The 22,313-nt window shown below is 49.8% G+C and overlaps 4 protein-coding genes across 4 annotated transcripts; all 4 read right to left on the minus strand.

The window, feature by feature from the left end:
• Window positions 1-403: 403 nt before the first annotated feature.
• Window positions 404-1,942, minus strand: BKA55DRAFT_143789 (uncharacterized protein). Its single transcript, XM_046184906.1, has one exon. The coding sequence runs from the start codon at window positions 1,855-1,857 to the stop codon at window positions 613-615; it is 1,245 nt and encodes a 414-aa protein (XP_046044181.1). The 5' UTR covers window positions 1,858-1,942; the 3' UTR covers window positions 404-612.
• A 3,709-nt stretch (window positions 1,943-5,651) lies between these two features.
• On the minus strand, window positions 5,652-8,439 carry BKA55DRAFT_544319 (uncharacterized protein; the record flags this gene model as incomplete). Its single annotated transcript, XM_046190696.1, has 3 exons — window positions 5,652-7,126; window positions 7,178-7,862; window positions 7,915-8,439. 3 exons carry the CDS (start codon window positions 8,437-8,439, stop codon window positions 5,652-5,654), a joined length of 2,685 nt encoding a protein of 894 aa, XP_046044182.1.
• A 606-nt stretch (window positions 8,440-9,045) lies between these two features.
• Window positions 9,046-13,304, minus strand: BKA55DRAFT_523328 (uncharacterized protein; the record flags this gene model as incomplete). Its single annotated transcript, XM_046188632.1, has 6 exons — window positions 9,046-9,363; window positions 9,790-10,158; window positions 10,228-10,770; window positions 10,829-12,588; window positions 12,659-12,774; window positions 12,940-13,304. Coding segments are annotated over 6 exons (3,471 nt in total), but the record flags the coding sequence as incomplete, so codon positions are not given.
• Window positions 13,305-17,882: 4,578 nt separating this feature from the next.
• On the minus strand, window positions 17,883-21,786 carry BKA55DRAFT_652992 (uncharacterized protein; the record flags this gene model as incomplete). The annotated part of the gene is made up of 2 exons (XM_046197361.1): window positions 17,883-19,988; window positions 21,478-21,786. The coding sequence occupies 2 exons, from the start codon at window positions 21,784-21,786 to the stop codon at window positions 17,883-17,885; spliced, it is 2,415 nt and encodes an 804-aa protein (XP_046044184.1).
• Between the last annotated feature and the right edge of the window lie 527 nt (window positions 21,787-22,313).

Here is a 22,313-nt window from a genome sequence, read left to right on the forward strand (position 1 = left end):
CTCCAACGCTGCTTTGTGATTGATGGCATGTCTCAGAGTTTCTTCTCGTTTTGCCAGTTGCTTTGCAGCATGCATATCGCCGGCCTTGGCGAAAGCATCCTGAATCAGACGGTCACGCCGTTTTTTAATCGGATGTTCATGGGCTTCCAGCTCAATGCCGTGTATCTTGAGCAGATGATTCCGAAAGGTCGTTGAAACGGTCGTGGAGTAAGTCGGACTTACACAATGCATGCAGTAGTAAATCTTCTCGTTTTTGCGACCGCAACAAGATGGCTCCGAATTGAGGGGCTCACGGGCGTGAGCCCAAGTATTTGCGGTCGTTTTACGCTTTCGAGCCATGCGCTCTTGGACATCGCCGCTTGAGAATCGAGGGTTCGTGCTGAAGATTGAGGAAGAGCACAATTCGCTTGTGGACACTGGAATCCCCGCAGGGTCAGTGGAAGTGGATGTCATCAGCGAGGACATACGCAGCGTCCTTACACAGTGGTGTTGGAATTAAAGAAAGAGTGGAGAGTTAGAAAATCGCCCCTGAACGGGATTACTACAGGGATCAAATTTTTTCCGCCGTATTGCCATACTTATGGAATACGACATCCCCGTATGGAATATGGATTAACGCGTATGGATTATTCCATATGGATTAATTAATCCATACGCGTATGGATAGAAAGCCTGGGCGCCGAAATTGTCTGGATATGGGGGCTTGGCTTTTGGTTTTCCTCCTGGCTCACATTCCATTTGCTGAATATCATAGTCGCCCTGATCAGTAACAGCAAGATAGGTAAGATTCCCTGTCGGTGCGATAGCAGAAGTGTTGAAAGGTGCTGTGGCATCTCCAAGCTTCTTAACTTTTGAGCCAACTCCAGATGCTAGCTCCTCACACTTGTAGCCAGGAGCAACAAAATCAACCACATAGGAGCAATTCCATCCCTCCGCACAAACCTCAGACGCCCATTCTTTGCGAACCATGGCTTCGCCTATTACCATAGGTATCTTGAGAATGGAACTCTCAAAATACCTGCTGGAACCAGTATAATAGTCAAATTCGGCGGAGGTGAAGTTTTTAAGGGTTTCACCAATGTAGGCGGTTGAGTTCCATAACGACAAAGAAGGCTCGTATTGGTCATTGATCTTCAGAGGATCGCGCCAGTAGACTGTCTCCTCGTGCTCAAAGTTTAAAGTGCGGGCAGATGGGCATAATGCATTCTCTTCCTTGACCCCAACAACAACTGAGAGAGTTTCGGACGTCAGTACAACAACTAAGGGTGTAAGCCAACAATAGATGGCGAGAAGAGTGCCGATTTTAGCTTTCTTTATCGAGCCCCAGGTAAGAAGGGAGAATATATCTGAGTTGGCAGTGAAAATAGAGTCCATAGTCTCGAGTCGGGCCATTTTGTAGCGCATTACTAGCCATGCTCTCTGATAGAATGCCATAGTAACAGCAGTTCCAAGGCTCGCTTTAGCACAGAATGCAATAACAGTGCCATAGCGGAGCATTAGTGACTGATTATCAGCTTTTTTACCATGGAGGTTCAGGTAAAATAAGTGATGACCAATAGCAAACAAGGTGCCAATAACAGCCAAAAGGCACATGTTCCAGGGCTTGTGTCTGTATACATCCCAAGCTTTCCAGAAGTTGTCACACTTGCGCTTAATAGAAGGAAGGCCAGGAAACTGCCTGCCAGCTTTTCTCGGCTCTGTTATATCTCCGGAAAGAACTGGACATTGAGATCTGGGCGCTTGGCGAGATTTGTAAAGGGACAGAAGCATAATCTCGTCGGTGGCAAGGCTCGGCCTTCTAACCCTTCCAGGGAGGTCCTCGATGTAAGACGCCGGATGCTTTGGTGATGAATCCATATTGTACCGCGCGCAATCGTAACTGCAAAGTGCTGGACGGTTCCAAGATGAGCTGCAAACGTGCGGGGTTTGAGGATTATTACAAGAATAATATCCAGCGTCTCTTAGCCTCGTCTATATATATACGCCCTTACGTTCTTACCAAGTATTTTTGTGAGACATCCTGCAGCTAACCAGCCAATGATTGAAGGGTATTGAGGATAAACCCAGCAGGCTCACATACGGTCAGCTTTCAGGTTTCAGCCACACACTAGGCTGACATGCGTCTCCTTACCGTCATAACGCATGCAGAGCCCGCTCAACAGTCGAATAGCAGGGCCAGTTTTCCGCCAATGCTTTTGTAGCTTAGAGAGTAATACCGCATACTCAGCTACAAGAGGGTTAGAAAAGACTTGCTGCCGGTTATATCGAGGTGAATCATATTGTATTACAGTATTGAGCACTTGCACCTTCCCAGTCTGCCAATCGCGATCACTGGTGCCCTACAGGGGCTAACTTAAATCGGACCCCGACAGCAGCAACAACAGGGCTTTCTGTCATCACATCAAGCTAGCGTAGCCCTTCCACCGGCCGCTAAAAGATCTGCACCGGGGCGGTCCGATCTAGACTAAAAGAATCGAATGTTGCGAGATGATACGGGACCGGCTGCTTATTCCGGCTTTTCAGCTCCCCACCCTTGATTTTTTAGCGTCAGGTCTTGTGATAATTGGCAGGTGCCAGGTGATAAGGTGGCACACAGCCGCATTCATCCGCCCTTATAATTGAACTTGTCGCCTCAAATTAACCCTGCAGGTCTTACTACCCCGCTCTTCCCGGCGTTTAATGAAGGAAAGGATTGGCAGTTTCCAAGGCTCAGACAATACATATCAAGGATGGTGGCAAGTCTGAGGTTCGGGTAGTCGCGGTCTGTTGCTTTCCTGTCGGCGTCGATTGAGAATATGCAGCCGTTTCTCTTTTCATCTGTCCCCCATGCACCTGTGCAACCATTAATTGCACTCTGATGAAGCACAATGTGATTGCTCTACTCACGAGAGAAGAGAAAGGAGACCACATAGAGAGCACAGCGACCCCACGCAACAGATTGTCATAGCGCAGCCTGATATTCGTCACATTTTGCAATGCGTGACAGGGTTTTTCACTGATACGTCGCATGCTGCTTCTCGTGCCCCACCTCTTGTCTCATCTTATAGATTTTCTTTCGCAAACAAACACGCTTCCGGTAGTCCGGTGAGGCTGACGAGCCTTTTAGAGTCGATGCTGGTAAATCTCCCCACACTTTTGCCATTAGCCACCTGCAGTCGGAAGGCCTTACTATTAGGATCGCTGGCCTTGAGTAATTACCCATGCCAATTAGAAAGCCTCCTGGCGGCTCTATTCGCGCCAGATTATCGGTGGGCTCAGCTGTCTAGGGTTGGGAATGTAAGCTGAAATGAAGCGGCGGAGTGATCTTTCAGTGATCAGGAAAGCACTATTTGCTCATCGACAAATGCATAATTGCTCCTGTTTAGTCACGGTTTTAGGTGTCTGCGGATCAGCGCTCGTCGTGCTCGTTGTTCTCCAGGCTGCGGCACATTATACACCAGTCGACACGCTCTGGGCATACGATGAAAAAAACGTTACGCGATCAGAGTAGGATAAGTCGGCTTGGGAGGAAAGACGTACGCTGTTGGCCTCAATAAGGCCCAAACTTTGGTCTTGCTGTCCAAGCAATTATTGAGGCAGGAGAATATAACCGGTGATATTTTATCGACTACTTCCCTCATAACTAGATATATACGTAACGTAAGAGCACGATATCAAATTAGCTCCGGTGGTCTTTAGAGTTACAGTGTAACCTATTGCAATAAACTCAGGCGTAACCATTTTTTAGATTTCCTATTGCTGAGCTCTGGAGGTTCCTATTACGGCGAAGATTGATAGTCTGAAACTTGATGGTGATAAACTTGATATGTGACACTCATCGAGTAGGATAAGTCTAGGCGATGAGATATAGGTATGATTAGGAAGATAATATTTAGAAGGAGACTTATGCCGTGTTTGCGTCTAGTTTCTCAAGTATTCGATAGTTATACGAACATAGCAGGCTCAGACATCTATTTGTTCTCAAGACTCTATGCGGGTGGCATATATTAGCATTTCAGGGGCGGGTCTGGCTATCCAGACCTGACCATCTTCAAGATAGAAACCCATCCTGGCTTTACTACTTGGAATAAAATATCGAGATCTCTCGAACTATTTATCCACAATTAGACATAAGGACCCAACTTATGGTGTTGTTTCTCGCCGCCATCCGCTCTTACAAACAAGTACCATCCCCTCTATGATAGGTCCTGTTGAATACCGTCGCAGACTTGATATCCGCGGCTAAACGACATCCATGATCCATCTCTTGAAGGCCACAACGACCACACGTAGTCGATAGACGTCTGGGATTGTGCTAGTGTCACTGGTGCGAAAGCTTATATGAGTCTCTGCTGTATGTGAGAGATTGTAGTAACACAGAGTCGTATTTCGGGACTTATAATTTTATGTCCTATATTAACCAACGAAGAGTGTCATCTAGACTTCCTTACTTGCTTGAAACACGGGGATCCACGATGATTCTGACGTCCAAGCCTTTGTCTACCAGTAAGCTACGCAGCTACCTAAGCGCCGAATCGATGGTGATGCTGCTTAGTGTGCCAGCAATGCGGTCTTATTGTCAGGGGAGATGGAAGCTTGTCTATATCGAACAGGCTAGTATATGGTCGAGTGTATGGTGGTGCATACTGCCATCTGTGTGAATAAGAGGGAATCAACAAAGCTTGCTAATCTACTCCAAGTAACGAGTGGGCGCAAATTTGACCTTCTTAGACGAAATTGCCGTGATTGATATCTGTGGGATATGGTCAGAGACATCTATTGAAGCGATACAAGACCGGAGACGCTGTTGATGCTCCTAGCGGTCCATGAAGGCAGGCGAGAAGGTGACTTGGTCCAGACCGAAACGATGGTTCAGAAATAACGGGAAAACGTGTGGTGAGCAGAACGATCATTATAGTAGAAGAACGCTCGTATCTTCTAGGCAATTTTGGCCTCCAGGTTCGTTTCAGCATTGTACGAGACGTCTACAGACTACCATCTAGAAGACGAGATATTTCCATCATCATCAAAGTGAGAACGTCTCTGTAGAGCCACTGGCAAACTTTCTTCTTATTTTGTATTCGTCAAAGAGCTACTACAAAAGTCTAGCTGCTGCGTTGAAAATGGCCCTCTTCAAGTCACGCACTTGCGAGTCAAACCCAAGGTTCATCGAGCTGTCCATCTCCCAGTTTGTTGAGGGGCTACGGGCTTCGCGATACCCTAACAAGGAAGATAGAACGATTGTGTTCGATTGCAAGGGTTCTCAAGCGGGTGAAAGGCAATCAGAGATTAAAAACAGAAGGACATGGTTTGCACGTTTTAGCATGGGGAATTACATCCTTTTTGCGTGTCCTAGGATTGCGACTCTTATCATCAAACTCACAATGAACTCGATTAGGAGAATGATAATTAAGGAAGCATCCCTGATGCTTTGCCAGGTTTATGTCTGTAGGATCTCGTCTATCTCTTTTTTCACATCTACATAAACGATAAGTGAGGCATAACTCGATCAACCTTCATAAAAATCTATTATGTGCCAACTGTAGCACGCTTGAATCAAGAAAAAGAACCCCTATAGTCACCATTCCGCATCCGTCACCGATCTTTTGTCGCTGAGAAACACAACGCTATAACCCCGCAACAGAAATCAATACGAAACATCGACAATATCCTCACTGCTTCTCCATGAGAGAAGCCCAGTGGCGTGCTAAGTGGCTCGAGAAAGAGGCAGGGCGTACGTAATGCTTCCTCTTTGGCTGGCTACAGAAAGGACATGTGTAATGACCCGATTGTATTCGCAGACCATTGATCCCAAGGCTAAGGTTGTGATCCTGCTGATACTTTTCTAGATACTCGGTCAGATCCCGAGGAAGATTTTTGTACCAATCACCCTTTGGGAGAGTCACGTCGAGCCCGTAGGAAACCTGTGTATTACATCCGTCAAGCGAGTCAGATGTCGGTCCTGCAGAACTGGTCAAGTGATGCTGATCAGGTGTTGTGCTCGAAGACGCTACTCGAGTATGGAACGAGTCGCAGCTCTGGCCCTGAGGGGGAAGAGCAGGCGCATGTTGGGTAGTTGATCCTTGACTGGACGATGCTTGAATAGCTGACGATTGGGTGGTAAGTTTGGTCGACAATGGCTGAGTTCGTAGTAATGGTGGTGGTAATGACGGCGATGGTGCACTGGTGGTTACCCGGACCGATGGAGCTGGAAAAGATGTTGGCTGATCGGTTAGAGGTGGCGCCTGATTGAAGGGCTCCTGTGATAGATGGCTGTTTACTCCCTGCTCAAGCATAGAGCTGATCGGCGGCAACACAAGCACAGATTTGGAGGCTTCGAAGTTATACAGAGCTCCTGTGTGACTTATATATGGATGACCCGCATCACACGGCACAGGGCGCAGGTGTGGCATGCCGACAACGACGTCTGGTGTCTCATTGCTGCTCTTAACCACATTTGGAGCTTGGTGTGCTTGCTGCCCCTCCTCTATTGTCGGACATGTAGCATTGATGGTGGGTTGGTTACTGTGAGGACCACCCATCTCAAGTTGGGCATGTTGCTGTGGAACGCAGAGTGGGGCTGGTTGCGTTGGGGCTGCTGATGAAGTATTTGGGATGGATGGGCTTGATAGGGAAGTCTCTGTTGCTTGGAATTCCGGCGTTTTGAGTGGTTCTGACATCGGTTCCACCGGAAAAGACTCTTTTGGTGGTGGATGCAATGGGCATACAGCGTCGCCAAGGGCTTGCTCTGAACCAGATAATCCAAATACCCCAGCTCTCATGTTTTCCCCAGGGGCAGTGGCCCCATTTGCTCTTTCGTTGCAATGTATTACTACTAAGTCGGCATCGTGGCGAATTTCTTGTGTCGCATTCGAAAGTGCGTTAGTGCTTGCGGGCTCAGAGAGATTACAAGGCTCATCAAGCTGTCGTCTCAGCTCATGACAAACTATCGCGACGTCTCCTAGATCCAGTCGAGGCTGTTGTTCCTCTTCGCTTCGAAGATCGGATAATGATTGTCGTTGAGTGGGGGAACCATGAGGGGTGACGTGGTCTGAAGGCGAAACTGGTTGAGTTGCGGGCAAAGGGCTGGATTCCTCTTGATCCTGATCAGGAACCGGCATCTGAGTTCTGTGAAGCTGACGAGGAACTGAATATGGTAAGCGCACCAGTCTATCGAGGGAATATATATCCGACTCACCTTTCAGAGGCGTAAGTGGGTTGTTGTTGGCCACTGTTGATGACCGTTCTGTCGTGTCAGGTGCTTCAGACTTTGGCCCGTCTACTCCCTGTTCTGGCGAACGTTTTTCTGCCCGAGCTTTGAGAAATTTGCGAACCGATTGTATGTGAGGAACAAGCGAGTTCTTATTGGTCGCGTCGAAATGTCTCAAATCTCTTGCAGAGACCCAGCCGACGGCGCTTTTGGCGGGAAAGTTTTGACCATCAAAGTACATCACGGGGAACTCACGCTCCGTGACTAGAGATTCGCCATCGTTATATCCCTCCGCCCAGGAAAAGTTGCCTTGCTCGTTGCAGTAGCACTTAGGGAGGACCTCTGCTAGGCCGAGACTTTCTATCGAGCCTGAAATGCCGACACTTGGAAGATTCTGCATCGGAAGCAGGAGCACAGCTAACCAGTCTTTGGACTTTCCCCAAAATGCAAGATAGACGCTGCCGGCATCCGGGTTCGTGATACCCTCAAAGTCTTCGCCATTAGTTGATCTGTTATCGCCATATCTCCTGTGTCTATGCCGTGTTCGTCTTTGTGAAGACCTTGTAACTGTAGAAGAGATAATAGAACTGTCAAAGTCGGTACGATGGTCGCCTTTCTCGGCTTGACGACGCTTCCTTCCTATGGATTCTGGCGATGTTCTCTTTCGTTTGTTCTATGACAGTCAGTAAGCAATCATGAATGTGGGCAATGTGTTGAGCACTTACGCCTGCGGGAGTTGTCGTCGAACTCAAGTACCTGTCCTCGGGCATTCCTTTAGAAACGTACACTTCTCTGGCGACGATCCCTTGGAGTGTGGTATCATGTGGCTGACAAGTAACAGCCACATTGTTGGAGTCTTGCCGCGCAGAATCCTCGCCCGAGGTGCTGTGTAAATATGACTCTATCTTGGTAGGTCCAATAATCTCTAGTAGTTCGTAGCAGAGCGTGTCTACGATCTCTTGTAACGCCTGGTTATATGCCTTCTCCTCGTCCTGTGCGCCAGCCTCATAGTTGATTTCCAGCTCTTTTAACTGACCACCTAACTCCACGATATCGTCTCGGAGTCTCGATTTCTCTGAAGCAGGAGCTAAATCTAAGCTTGTCCATGACTTGGTGATGCGCCCTCGGATATCTGCCGTCCTCTCTTCGTATATTTCAGCCGGAGATTTGGCAATTGACAACCTAGAACTACATCGGACAACTATCTCTTCGACCTTTTTAAACCAATGCATAATTTCTTCAGGTGCCATTCCGGAAAGCGTTCGGGGATGTAAGTGAGTAATCGCGGCGACTGAGTCCGAAGGAATGTAGCAATGGTTGGAGGCGATGACTGGCTGACTAACTACAGTTCTCCGGTCGCGCGTTGTAGCAGTTCCTTGGCGCAAGGGAATATCGTCTGATGCCTACGGGAAATGAACGTCGCGCGTGGTCAGAAGTGAAAGGGAGTTTTAATTGTCATTATAGGATGTTTGACTAGAAAGCTCCGAGATGCGTCAGAGTTGAAACGCCAACGGGTAATTGTTAGATTGGCGGCTGGGAATTGTTAGATACGCGAGTAGGGTTAATATCCAATTAAAATAGGGTTAATTTTCACACTTGAGGATCAATCTAGTCCCCAGGAGCTTCTGTCTCTGTTCTGTCCTTTTAGGTGTTTTCCCCGCTACCCGGTATTAATATATCCGGGGACCCACAAAATACATGTTTCTTTTATCGAGGCGCTATCACTAATCCAACAGGAATGGGCTCCACTTTCGTTTATCACAATATTATTCTTGTATCCAGAAAAGGAGGGGGAATTGAACCAACCCCTCCCTGGATAACCCAGCAACGTGCACGGGCCAGATTTTTGTATCCTGTCATGTTACCGCCACGACTGCGTACAGTAGGAACCGTTCCAGGAGGGACTGGCTCTCTGTCGATGGCCCCACTTCCCGATGCCTGGCCGCGAGATGACTAGGGAGGTCGTACTGATCGCCTTGATTGTTGAGCCGACGTTTTGTCCATGACAAACGTTTTGTGATGCTGGAAGAGTGACCAGTAAGGATCTTTATAGCATCGAGCAAACCGATGATAGTGTCGCGGGTGGGCAGCAGAATAGTTGGCTGGCTCACCGTATCCTCAAAAATCGTCTTCGAGATATGTGTTTCAGCCACAGGCACACGGAAGACGTCCCACTCACTACTACTATCACGGGATGCGTTGTCGATAGACCATGGGACGATAAAATTCACATGCTTGTCCAAACCCCAAGTCGGGCCGGCGAGATAGGAGGTGTAGAACAACGCGCGTTTGCAGTGCCGTCGGATGGAGTTACGGCATTCAAAAGGCAAACGATCTAGATCATCATGGCGCGAATGATGCATTATCTCGACCCAGTGCGGCCAGGCTGCGCTTTCAATATCGTGGAAATTCCGGGGTGACGGAATTAAGGGGGTAGAGCGAGGAGAGAGACCTTCGGGATAACTGCGGAGACGGTAAATAGACGATAGAGACGTCATTTCTTGCGTGCGCGGCGGGGAGAAATAAGGAGCCCAGTACTGGATCTGGAAGAAGGATGGCTTGGCGTGGTACCAGGTCCCCTGAGCATGACTGGTACCGACTTCCTTGGTGTGGTCACAGTTGAATGCAATCTGGATGTAGTACCCGATCTGGCGGCTGAAGCGACCGTCGAAGGGGCCCAACGGCGCACATGTATCCTGCCAAAACTTCTTGAATCCTCGGTAGAGCTGAAGAAAGAATAGTGCATTCCAGGTCGGTGGCTTGGGGCGGCAGAAGATTTGGTCAAAGAGAAAGGCAGACCAGCTGTTCTTGGGAGGCAGACGCCGACGAGTAGTCATCCAGCAAGGCAGCTCCTCCGGTAGAGCAGATCGCAGTGAGGATGATGATGTATTGATGTCGCCGTTACTATCATCATCCGCTGTAGCTTGACGGTACTTGTCCCATGCCTCCGCGTAGATGCCGTGAACAGCCTGGGCGGTGGGGATACGGCCAGTCTCGGCTGCCGACTCCTCCTGGGCTTGCTGTAACATATCCAGGACCGGCAGTTTCTGGCGTCCGACCTTACCTCGGAGCCGATCCCAGTACGAGTGCAGCTTGGCCAGGAAGTGCTGATGATAAGCACGGGCGATCTCTTCCACCGCAAGAGCGACGGCACGGTCGGCAAGAATCTCTGCGTCCTGGTTACGCCCTCGATCGTACTCTGCCCGAGCATTTCGAACTAGCCGTTGGAACAGTAACTCGATAGTCACTTGGTTGGTGGCAAATGCTTGAACATTGGCCTGGTGGGCTAGCTTAGCTTGAAGCGGGCTTCGAGACATGTAGATGTTCACCAGAAGCTCGAGCGAGATGTGGCCTGTCTGCCAATTGATATGACCATCAGGGATCCACAGCGTGCCAGAAGTCCGGATAGAGTCGCCCAGACCGAGACCCCTCCGCTCCTTGCGACGACCGCTTCTAGGGCTGCCGCACTTGACCTGCCACGTCGATTTCCATATCCAGTTGTCAAAGCTATATTCTCGCTCACTGCTGACAGCATGGATTAAGAGACGACAGAAAAGCTGTGCGGTATAGAATGCGAGCATCTGCCGAGCAGGATCAGGGGGGGGAAGTTGAACGATCAGCTGATGAAGCCGTGGTTACCTCGGAGAAGATGTGATCGAGCGGAAGTATAAAACGGGCAGCTTGTGCAGACACGAATGCGGTTAGCATCTGGGTCGGAATCACCCAGAAAGGCCAATGCTGCTCCTCTCCGACGATGGGAGGGGAAGGCGATGACGGAGATGATGACAAAGAAGAAGAAGGAGGAGGAGGAGGAGCGAGAGGAACTTCCCAGCACATTGGGCCCGTATGGGGGCTTTGATTCGGCTCTAACCTACCACCAACCCACATGGCTAAGATGACATCGAGCCGGAGGGTGACCTCTTTCCGAATTCCAAAGTCGGATTGTCTCTTCAACGACGAGACAGCTCTCATATGCCGCTTATTAGCGTCCCACGCATCCAGGATGCGGGAGCGGCTGAGCTGCGAGACAAATGCACGCTGGCGACTTTGATCCGTGGCGGCCAGGTCCTTCAGCATCCCTTCGCCAAAGGCGAGAAGCGGCAGAAAACCTGAGCTGAAGAGCTGGTAATCGCTGAACATGACGCCGAATAGCTCCTTGCTACAGTTGTACGCCTTGGCCCGAATGACACCCGGTGACCTGGCTTCTGGGTGGCCAGGGTTCGATTTCCGAGTCGACTTCGCCCTCACGTAGTATCCGCCTATGTCCCGGAGGAGGTAGGGCCGATAGTAAGTGGCCTCCATCGGAGCTTCTGGGGCTACACCAACTACCTGGTCGTGGAGATGACGACAGCAGTCGCTCTTCCAAAGAAGCGTCCACGGTTCATGGTGATGGTGATTTTGGCTCTCGCTGTTAGACGACGTGGGCGGCATGAGGACGTGATCTCGCATGCCCACATCTAGCCAGCAAGAGTGCATGTCGATTTGGCTCGGGTCGAGGCCAGCTAATATACTATCCCGAAACAGACACAAGCTGTCTTGAAGACTCTCTGACGCGAACATGTTCTTCAGGTCGTGGGCCTGAAAGAGGAGACGGGGGTTTTGGAAGTAGGGAACTGCGTCCCCCTTCTTGCTCTGGAGCCGATGCCGATTCGCGTTCCTCACAACTGCCGCCCAGAACTGCGGGAGGACACTGGCTGGGATGCCGTATGCCAGACGATACGATCGACTCTCGTCTTCGGCGCTCCAGCGACCAGCACCCGGCTTTTCCTGGTAGGCGCGCGACTTCGCGTAGATCAGGTCGTATGAACCGGGGATTTCCTGTCGCACGTGGATAGGGACAGTTTCGCGGACAGCCGGGAGGATGATCTCATCATAGAGATCCCTGAATCGTGCGAGGGAGAGGCTGTTGGTGGAGGCTCGTGTTTGCGAAGGGGCTCCGCTAGGGAAGAACATCAAGACGGAGAAGCGGACGCCGGCGGTGGTGAAGGTGCCGATGATGGTGTGACGCGTATGTGCCAGGTCCAGGCCATGAGGCTGTATCACTTGAGCGGTGGAGATGTTACTCGTGTGAGGTGAGAAGAAGGAGAGTCGAAACTGATTGGGGGCTCGGATGGCTGACAGGCTCCTAGCACCGAACCAGACACTGTCGACATCCCACTGTCGCGCGATGGTCACGGCGTCTTGGGACAGCGAGGCCTGTGTCTTGCGGAAGGACAGCGGCTCGGCCGGCTGGTCGGAGAGGAAGCTCTGCCACTGTGAGAAGGAAGCACGTGGATCGCAGGCCTCATCGTGTCCCGCAAAGACGGTAGGCAAGGGAGGAAGAGCACGGCTGATGTGTTGGACGTATTCGGGAAGGGTGGAGGTATGTTCCGGCTCTTCACGCGCGCGTGGTTCTGGACCTGGTTGAGATTAGAACGTGAGTAAATTCACAGAGTCACTCTAGACGGATGGATTGGCGAAGTAACATACAGTCACATTGATGGCTGAAGAATTTCCGGAGTATCTGGTCATACGCGTCGCTCTGTGCGAGTAGAAAGTCGGGGCCACCGGCTGTGTCTTGTTGGCGGATTGCTTCGAGGAAGCCACTGAGGACTGGATCGTCTGAACCGAGTGAAGAAGATACTGCAGCTGCATCGGGCGACTCAGGGAAGGTCGGCGTAGACGGGAGAGAGATTCTGTGATGGGGTGGTTGACTGTCCCGCCGAGTAGAGGCAGGAGGTGCTGGAGGCGTTGGGGAAGTCGGCCCTAACGCGACATCGTTGTCAAAGCCGAAGCTCTCCGATCCGTCATCGCCCTCGCCGTCTTCCACAGCCTCGTCAGGAACCGACGAAGGGGCCGGACCATCGTGCAAGGTCAAGGCAGAGAACTCCAAGGTAGGCGGTGGATCTTGCGAGTCGGCAAACCATTGGACGATCTGCTGTGCCCTTGTGAGGTGCTGCTGGTCGCGATGTCGTTGGACGCGGACACGCGTTCGCTCACGCGGCGACACGGCGGGATCTATCTGTGGACGGCCAGGCCTAATAGAATTTCCTTCATCATGATCATATTGTGGAAACGCATGCGACTCTGGTGCTTCGACTGCCGGGAGGGTCTCTTCCACCTCGTCTTCCCCAGTCGCGATTTGCCCACTGGGAAGTGTTGCACCACATACGACCGAGACGCGAATAGGGTTGAGACATGGTAGTGATGATGCCTGCTCGTCGATCGATCGTAGTGGCGCTTCCGGTCGTGGAGAGGTATCCGTTCGCAATGTCGTTTCACTATTTAACAGGTCTAGGGTAATACATCAGCTACCTTTTATTTGCTGGCAAGTATTTATGTCCTGCTTCTAGAGAGGGAGTGAAAGTTCAAGTAGAGAATTAAGTATACTTAAAACTTCAGTATCTTCGGATATAATTTCTATAGGTGCATTGGTCGTGGGAGTGGTTGTGTGGTGAGGGCGGATATCAGTGTTGTGCGTCTTGGTGTTTTGGCGGGCATTCAACCGGCGTTGTCTTCCTCGATCCCGCTCCCGAATAACTCTTTCTGCTTTTTCATGTTCCGAGAGCTTACGGCGACCCATTATGATTGATGATACGTGATGATAATTTCAGTTTGAGGAAGCGATGATCAAGGGAAAGAACATATCACGGCCTACCTGTCGGTTTGTTTATTTGTTTATTTACTTTGTGTATATAGATGTTGACATCATTTATCTCTATAGAGTTTTAATCCCCGGTCTCTTTGCTTTTGAGTTTATACTGTTGTCGACAAAGGGTAAGCGTATTATGTGACTGCCGGGTGAAGTGATTGGTCTTTACTTACAAGGATATAGGTGATGGAAGAAATGAAGTGGCGTTAATCGGCACGGGCGGGAGCCGAGGAGACGATATCGCCTCCTGCCGCAACTCACATTAGGCATCGTTTTATGTGTCTCCCTTTACGTGTAGTAGCAGCACGGGAGGCATAATATTACTAGCTACAGAACGGAAGAGTAAAGGCACTCAGTAGTGGCATATGCATATATCTTGTGGTTTCTATAATATCTATACATAGATAGGTTAAGCAGTCAATAGCATACTGCGCTCCTATTAGCTATTCCTGGTCGTTCTATTGGTTGCGATGAGCATCTCCGTCTGGACGACGTAAATGCATAAATGCATAATGGTCTGCATGCTCGTCGGATAGGTGGGAGATCCCGGACGGAAGGACTTGGAACATTGATACTTTAACTGGGCAGGGAGACTGGGTATAGAAGGCATCATGGACTTTTATTTATGGAACCTATGCTGATGACTGAGATGGTGCTGATATCCAAAACACGGCTTTGCTCCCAACCCTGAGATTCACGTGTCTTCGTGTTACTCTTCAGGGTTGGGATATCGAGTGGAACCAGCGTCCGCGTTTATTCTTTATCGTATTGGCTCGAGGAGACTGACAAGGATTGCGTCCGCGTTTATTCCTAATGTCATTGGTTACTGCTGTAAGCCATCGACAAGGGTGTGTCGTTATTTCGTAAGCAACATTTTGGCGTGGTTTAGTCTGGGATAGATTTGACCGTGAAAGATGCAAAAGAAGGCAGGATATACGCCGCAAATAGCAACTAAAATGTCAATAATAGATATCAGAACATTAATTATGCTTTTGCCTACCGCTGCATGTTACTTTCGCCTTACCTTTTGCCGTGGTTGATTTTTAACTGATTTTTAATTGTATTTTCTGGCCGACCTTCGAATTTGACTAAGACATTCACGATCCTGCCAACCCTGTCCCTACTTACCCTCTTGATAAACGCCGTAGCAGTAGGCCAGACTTCTTTACCAAGCTCAAACCCGACGTTCTGCAATCCTATCAGCACGGATCGTCTTACGCTTAAAATACCCGTCGGTCAACACAATCTTTGTTACCCTACTGTTGAAGAAAGGAACACTAACGATCTCATCACGTAGGGGCCGCGGTAGATGGAACTCTAGGGTAGGCGGTCGGCATTGCGCATGATGCTCGGGACAAACGCTACAGAGCTCATCGCCCTCCATGCACCATCGCCAGTCAGGTTTGCTATCAAGGAATTGGCTCAAGACCCCGCGCGAGCAGTATTCCTGCAAAAGATACAGTTGCATGGCCTCTTTGTCTGCTGCTACAGGTCGACCTAACTGCGGCTGCCAGGCTGCACTAAGTAAAACGATCGACTCGGCTACTTCGCCATCCCGACCCGCTCTACCTGACTCCTGAGAGAAATCCGTCAGAAGGCTCGGGGCATCGACGTGAATGACCAATCGAATATGAGGGTAGTCAAACCCAGGACCCAGCGCTGACGTCGCCACGATGATAGGCGAATCGGCTGCCGTTAGCCATCGCTCTATGATCGCCATCTTCTCTTCTTCTGTGCCGGACTCGGCTGTGTAGGACGGACAGCCGAGCATGTCAGCAAGCTCTACCACGAGATCCTTCGTCGGACAGTATATAATGACCCGGTCCCGCTCGCTCTTGAACAGGTCTGTCCGGGTCCAGCAAGACTGTACAAGACAAGCTGCCTGCTCACATAGATTGCCTAGCCCACGTTCTTGCTGGACGATGTATCGGATGTTAGGACGATTTGTTGACTCTCTGACGATATGCGGCCGCACGAGCTTATTGTGCTCAAAGAAAAGCTCTTGATAGATTGGTGGTAGTGTCGCTGTCAGCCAGACAGTCTGTGTACGAATCTGCCGTACGTGCCATGCTAGCTGCGACATACTTCGTCGGTAACAGCTTGCTGTGATCGTGAGATGGCATTCATCGATCACGATCCGATCTAGACACTGTCTATCAGACAGTCGGTTGGCATACTCTAGGAACGCCTCTGTACAAGCTGCCTCGGCCGATACAACAACGATGGGGGCTGATTTCTTCGAGCCTGGGCGCCAGATATGGTGCTTTAGCGCGACTTTATCAAGGCGCCCGAGCATATTACCGCGTAAGGCTACAGTGGGAAGGATCAGGATGGTTGTTTCAGCTCCCGCCAGTGTGGCTCCGACCATGAATACCAATGTCTTCCCCGAACCCGTTGCAAGAACGACGATGACCTGCTCAGGTGCACGTGGACCCATGGTCGCCAGCATGGCATCCCGCTGACCAGGGCGACGCAACTGTAGCTCTGGGTCGTTATGCAGCCTACGGGCGGCCGCGATGATTCCATCTTCTTTGGCAGCCGGCCTTGCACGAAACCGTACCTTCTTGCAAGCATTGAGTAGCCCTTGCGCTTGTGTATCCGATACGGCAGGGGGCCGCTTACCCTGGAGCACTTGATCGATCCGAAACAGAGACCGCCAGCTTTGAGACGCTCGGTAGGCACGGTGAAGTGAGCTTGTCACGGTCAAGGTCGTGCTGCCGGCATAGCTATAGTTAAATGTCCGGAAACTATGATTGCTCATCCCGGCAAGGTACGCAAGATCCGCTTCATCCTCAACTTCTTCAGATGCCGCGATCTCACCCATGTCGAAATTAGCCTGCTCCCTGGCGCTGAACTTCTCCTTTGTAATAGAAGCAGCAACTTGGCGCCACCATGCCACCTGGAACTGGGGCACCTCTGCCCGCATACATGCCCTCCGGAGGCAGGATGAGACCATACCGTCCCTCCAGACCTCGCCACCAAGCTTTGACCATAGGTATGGCGAAAGTAGAGCCCCCGGCTTGCTCTGACGTAGAAAGGCCTGACGCAACGGCAGCACGAACGCGAGATATGTCAAGAGGAGGTTTCCAACGGCCGGGGGTAGGAACCTGATGTTATCCTTCTCCTCCCCGGTCTGTTCCTGGCTTTTACTGTATCGCACATATATCATGACCATCTTCTCCCACAGAAATACCGACCGGCGGCGGGCACCCGTGTTGATGTACGTGATGGAGAGTAGTTCCGGGGAGCGTAATGGAGGGCCCGAAGGAACCGAGATGGGTGCCAGCATCCTCTTGAGGAACTCCTGAACATGCGCCTCATAGATAGCTATCGCCTTGGGGCAGAGGCGAACCCCACCGTTTGGATCCAGCCGCACGAATACCTGCCGTAGATCCGCCCTCTCTTCGATCTGTCGGAGCAGGGCGTCATGCGTCCCCGCCAGTATCTCGCGATTCCTCTCGTCTGTCAACCACGAAGCGCCGTAGTCGTCTACATCTAGATCGTCGTGCAGCCTCCACGCCTCGATCGGAGCAACATCCCTCATTCCAAACAAGAGCTTATCATACAGAAGCGAGTGCGCCTGGCGGAACTCAGACTCGACCAGCTGTGTCACTTGTTCCATGTGTAGTTTCGTCCCCATATAGTCGACCGTTTCCCCATCAAGGGACCAGCGGGCTTGGTGCTTGGTAAGACTGGTGCGGGAGGCCGCAAAGAGATATAGCCTCCATTGCAGTACATGTCCGAAAGGTGTCTCCGCCATCTGCTGAAAGTACTTCTTGCACATTTGATCCAGCAGATCGGGGATTCCGTCTTCGTCATCCTGCTTCTGGAAGCACACGAAGTCGAACAGGATGAGCTGGGCAGTCCAGGTGAGCGCCGATAGATTGCTGTTGAAGTTCCCTGGTTCGCGCCATGTGCACCGCTTTACCACCTTGTCAGCCCCTTTACTACAGGCCAGCATATAGTCATAATCACAATCTCCATTCTAACTACTGAATTATTCTTCACAGGAACAAGTACTTGCATGAATAGAAATAATATAGGCCTATCTAATTTTGAGTATTAGATGGGGTCAATCTCGAAATATCTAATTCTTCCTTTGGCGGAGCAGAAGGTCTGCATATAACAGGACTCGAATTTCCGCAACTCTTCCGCTCGCATTGGCGTCATTCCTATCTTATGGCTTGATATATGATCCCTAATCTTGTCCGAAGATGTTGTGAATCGTGAAGGCCCTGCCGTATAAGGACAAATATTACACCGAAACCCTTTATATACTGGTAAACCTTGAATCTGGGCAACCTTTTGGTTCGGTATGTACAATTGAGAAAAGCGACAAAGCTCATACTGGCTGAACCTTTCTATCAATGTCTTGCAGGCTGCACCAGTGATCTGGTGGATAGTGTTCAAGTGGCTGTATAACGACCTGGTCCCTGGCTGAACCATCGAACCGCATGTGATGCATATTAGAATCTGGTACTGGCAGTTGTAGAGAAACCCATCGGAGAGATCGTTTGTAATTTCACCACCCAAAGCTGTCTTGACCCTCTTAGGAGCTCTTTCAGGACTCTCAGGGCTTGAGGCTCTCTTCCACGTATGCAGTGTGACATTGAGAGACTTGCAGGGTTCCCTATCCTGAGCTTGGCAATTATCACGGTAATATTGGACATTCCAGTCCTGCCACATTGTGGAAAGCCGATAGTACATTTCGAGAAGCTCCGGTTGCAGCCGAGATGGTAGAGCCTTATCGATAGCATAAGCTGTTAACAGCATTCGAGGGTGATGGCCAGCTCCTGCCGCGAACATCCGTATCGGATCGTCCGCGCTGGTTGGGTAGTAATAGTTTCTTTTTTCCACGAGCTTGCTGATATACCGCTTCGAAATTGCCAGGGATGCTTGCCTATATAAGAAGAGGGTCCATGGTGTGACGAGATCTCGAGTCAAGTATTTGAGAATGCCCGAAGCCTGAGCCGAGCTCAAATGCTTTTGCCTCCCGGAGGGATCTTGAAAGAGAAACTCATTACATTTGTAATGAGGCATCTTCAAGGCCGTTGACAAGAAATCAATCGTGGGCCGGATCATAGCGAGATACTTCAATAAGCTTAGACTGAGATTTGCCGGAAGATATCGAACAATGTAAAAAGAATAGTTGTTCGATGCTCTTGCCTTGTTGTAACTTATCACGATTATCATCCTTCCCCCGTAGAAAAAAACATTGCGCATAGTAAGCTCGGTATTGACGCAACGAATGCTAGTTACTTCACTGCCACGGCCTGGCAACCCGCCTGATATCTGTAACGCAGCGAAAGCCGATTTGTTGAGATCGAGACCAAGATTCAAGTATGCTAGACATGTGTCAGGACACCAATGAGATGCAGATGCAAAGGGTTTGCCACGGAACTGAGACGTGCGAAGCTTGTTTATCAGCATCTCCCGTGCATCTGATAGCTTGTTCTCAGGCTTTTGTAAGAAAGACCAGCCGGCCTTTCGACAATTCAGATCATCCCTGACGACATCAACATTGAAATTCGGCTCTAAGCCCAGCATCATTTCTTCGACCTGCTCCTCGACCAGTGCTATGGCCTTATGATAAGTTTTGCAGAAGTCGGAGAGTTTTACTTCTTTGTCATTGCCCACCACAAACGACCGGCCGTCAGGAGCCCAGGAGAGGTTACCGGGCATGCCCTCCTGTCTCACAATAGACTTGGCAAACGCCTTCAGTTCAATGAGTTCTCCGAAAGGTGTGTAGCAGCCTCGTACAAGATATCTTTGACGGATTGCTTCGAGCCGCTCTGGTTGGGAGTGGTATTGATCTCGGGATGGCCAGTGGTACGCAAGGGTAGTGTAGCTATATAGAGGAAGAGCATACTCCAAAAAGAGTGCACGTCCAACCCACATAAGTGCCGCTAGCCCGCCTGTAGAGTTGTGAGCTGGGTAATAAGACATGGACCGTCTTTGAATCCCCATAACAGCAGTATAATATATAATAACAGAAGACGACATGTCTCCAGCGGGGTCCTGATGTGTCCAGAACATCATTGAGAGCTGGAACAAAGCTTCTGATAACTCCAGCCAAGGCCTGGATGGTAAGAGGAATTCGGACTGATACTGTGAGCTATCATCTATTCCAATGCTCGCGTCTTCTTCAAAATCTGTCTCCCCATCGCTCTCATCACTGCTTGCATAACTTAATTCATCGTCCTCAACAGGTTGCCTACGGGAGTGGCCTTGCTCACGACTCGGAAGTTGACTCGCAAGAAATAAGATGTAATGCATCATCTTTTCTTCTTTCAGTCCCAGTTTGAAATTGTAGAGCTGTTGACGCTGTCGTTCCTTGAATCCCAAAACCCGAAAGACGAAGCATATTAATCGCTTCCAGACGGAAATATATCTTTTTAAGCACAACACAGCTCGGAATGGATGTGGCCAAAAGTCATTTCTCGAATACGTATTGAGCCAGCAGCGAGATGTGTATGACGTGCGGGCCATTGTAGCCATCACACGATTGAACATGATATCAACACCCTGTAGTAAGATGCGTAGCTGAGCTTCGGCCTCAGCAGAGCTTTCGACCGAACTTTCCTTCCATTTGCCAAGCAGAAAATCTTGGCCTTGGACTAAGTCGGGCTGTTGTGCTGTTGTGCTGATAACTTCGAGTGATCGATTACGGAATAGGTCAGGCCAGCGAGTATGTCGGAGCCATGGTGTCGTCTCGTTGGGGTTGATAACTCCGGCACGGCTATGGGGACTGCTCCCCATATGTAATTCTGGCGTTTCCATCCCGTCTCGCAACTCAAGACTTAGTCTTCATTTACTGCAAGTTGCCTTTGAAGAACATTGAGGGCCATTCTCTCTATAAAGTTTGGACCTGTCCTAGAAGCGCGCGTCAAAGACGCGCTGTTCGCGTGGAATTCCGTAATCAAACTTTAATTATATTACATATATTACACACGCTGCGAAGCTTTGAGCTACCACCTCAAACTCTATAAGAACCGTCCAGGGTTAGGACCAAAGCACCAATGAGATGATAAAGCGCCCCTACCATCGCTGAAAGTGGAGTCGCGGCAGTCTCGCCAAGTAGCCCCTTTCAAGTGAAAGAGGAAAACAGGGATAACGGCCCAATCAAGACGCGTCAAAGTCCTCTTTCAGTTGAATCTGGAGCTGGAATAATGATGTAGCTCCCATTTTCCCCCTCTCCTGTCACACTCCAACTCTTCCCTGCATCCTTCCCGTCGGGCGCAGGACCATGCTTCTAACGGCCGAAGTGAGTGCCGGACGCCACCGACAGCGCCCTAGTTGAGGAGAGTCGGCAAGTATCATCACTACTTGGGTAGGGCCTAGAGACCGGCCCCCCTTAGCTTGTGGTATCACTCCGCAAGCTCCGTGCCCAAGCACGGGGGGTTCATTGACTGGGAAAAGGGTCTGCTGACAGGGAAAATTGGGGTACCTCAATTTGGCTGCAAAACCCGCCAAATGAAGGTACCGACTTTCCCTCGGTTAGTAACATAATTCAGACCGGACTAACCCCTCCATCTGCATCTACGGGACAAATGCATCACAACCACAACACCATAATATATCATCAAAATCAGGTATGTTATTCATTCTTTTTCGCAACAACTAAGACATCCTACCTAACTTCAATAGTATCTTTAACTGATATATCATCATTATTTTCTTCTCCTTCTTCTTCTTCTTCTTCTTCTTCTTCTTCTTCTTCTTCAATCTCTTCATCATCTTCACTTTCATCGATATCCAATTCATCATCATCAACAGACAACGCTTTCTGCTTTCCACGCTGTTTTCTCGAAGGTGAGGCTATCAAATCGACTGCATCTTTGACTATATTAATATTATAGTCAAAAGGAAGAAGGAATGGAGGATTCCAGTAAAAAGGGAAGATCTTAGGTATATGTTCTTGCTGTGCATCTCTTGCTTGATTGGCCAATAGCTTGGATTCTTTCATCTTTGCGTGCATCTCACGGTGAGCACAATATCTTGTAGCTAGAAGCTCTGTAGACTTGATACAAAGCTCGGATTGAGTCTTGATGAAGAATTCACTGACTGTGAATGGCCTCACTTCCTGTGAGTATGAAGGTTGACTCCTATGTTGTTCAATAGGATGATATTCCTTCAAAGATGACCGTAGTAGCTTCCTTACAGAGAAAAGCCACCGCCGTAGATATACAGCCTCGTCTCTGACCTCCTTGGCATAATAACGACGAAGCTCTGCATCCTGATTTGCCCGTCTATTATGTTGATCCTTTGCGACACGAAGTCTGGCATCATAAACTGTAATTGGCCCGTAATTTGTTATGATAATAGTTCCTTCGTCCCGTTCTGAACGTCGTAGGCTCTTCTCCTTCAAACGGCGCATCTCCTGAGTAGCTGTGATACCGTTCAAGGCAAGGGTTGTGTGTGCTTTTCGCACTTTTTCGTTAACATGTAACACACTTGGGGTCAGAGGCACGCCTGAGGATATTGAAGATTCAA

Source organism: Fusarium redolens (assembly GCF_020744475.1).
Source record: "Fusarium redolens strain MPI-CAGE-AT-0023 chromosome Unknown BKA55scaffold_18, whole genome shotgun sequence".
In the NCBI taxonomy this organism is placed as follows: domain Eukaryota; kingdom Fungi; phylum Ascomycota; class Sordariomycetes; order Hypocreales; family Nectriaceae; genus Fusarium; species Fusarium redolens.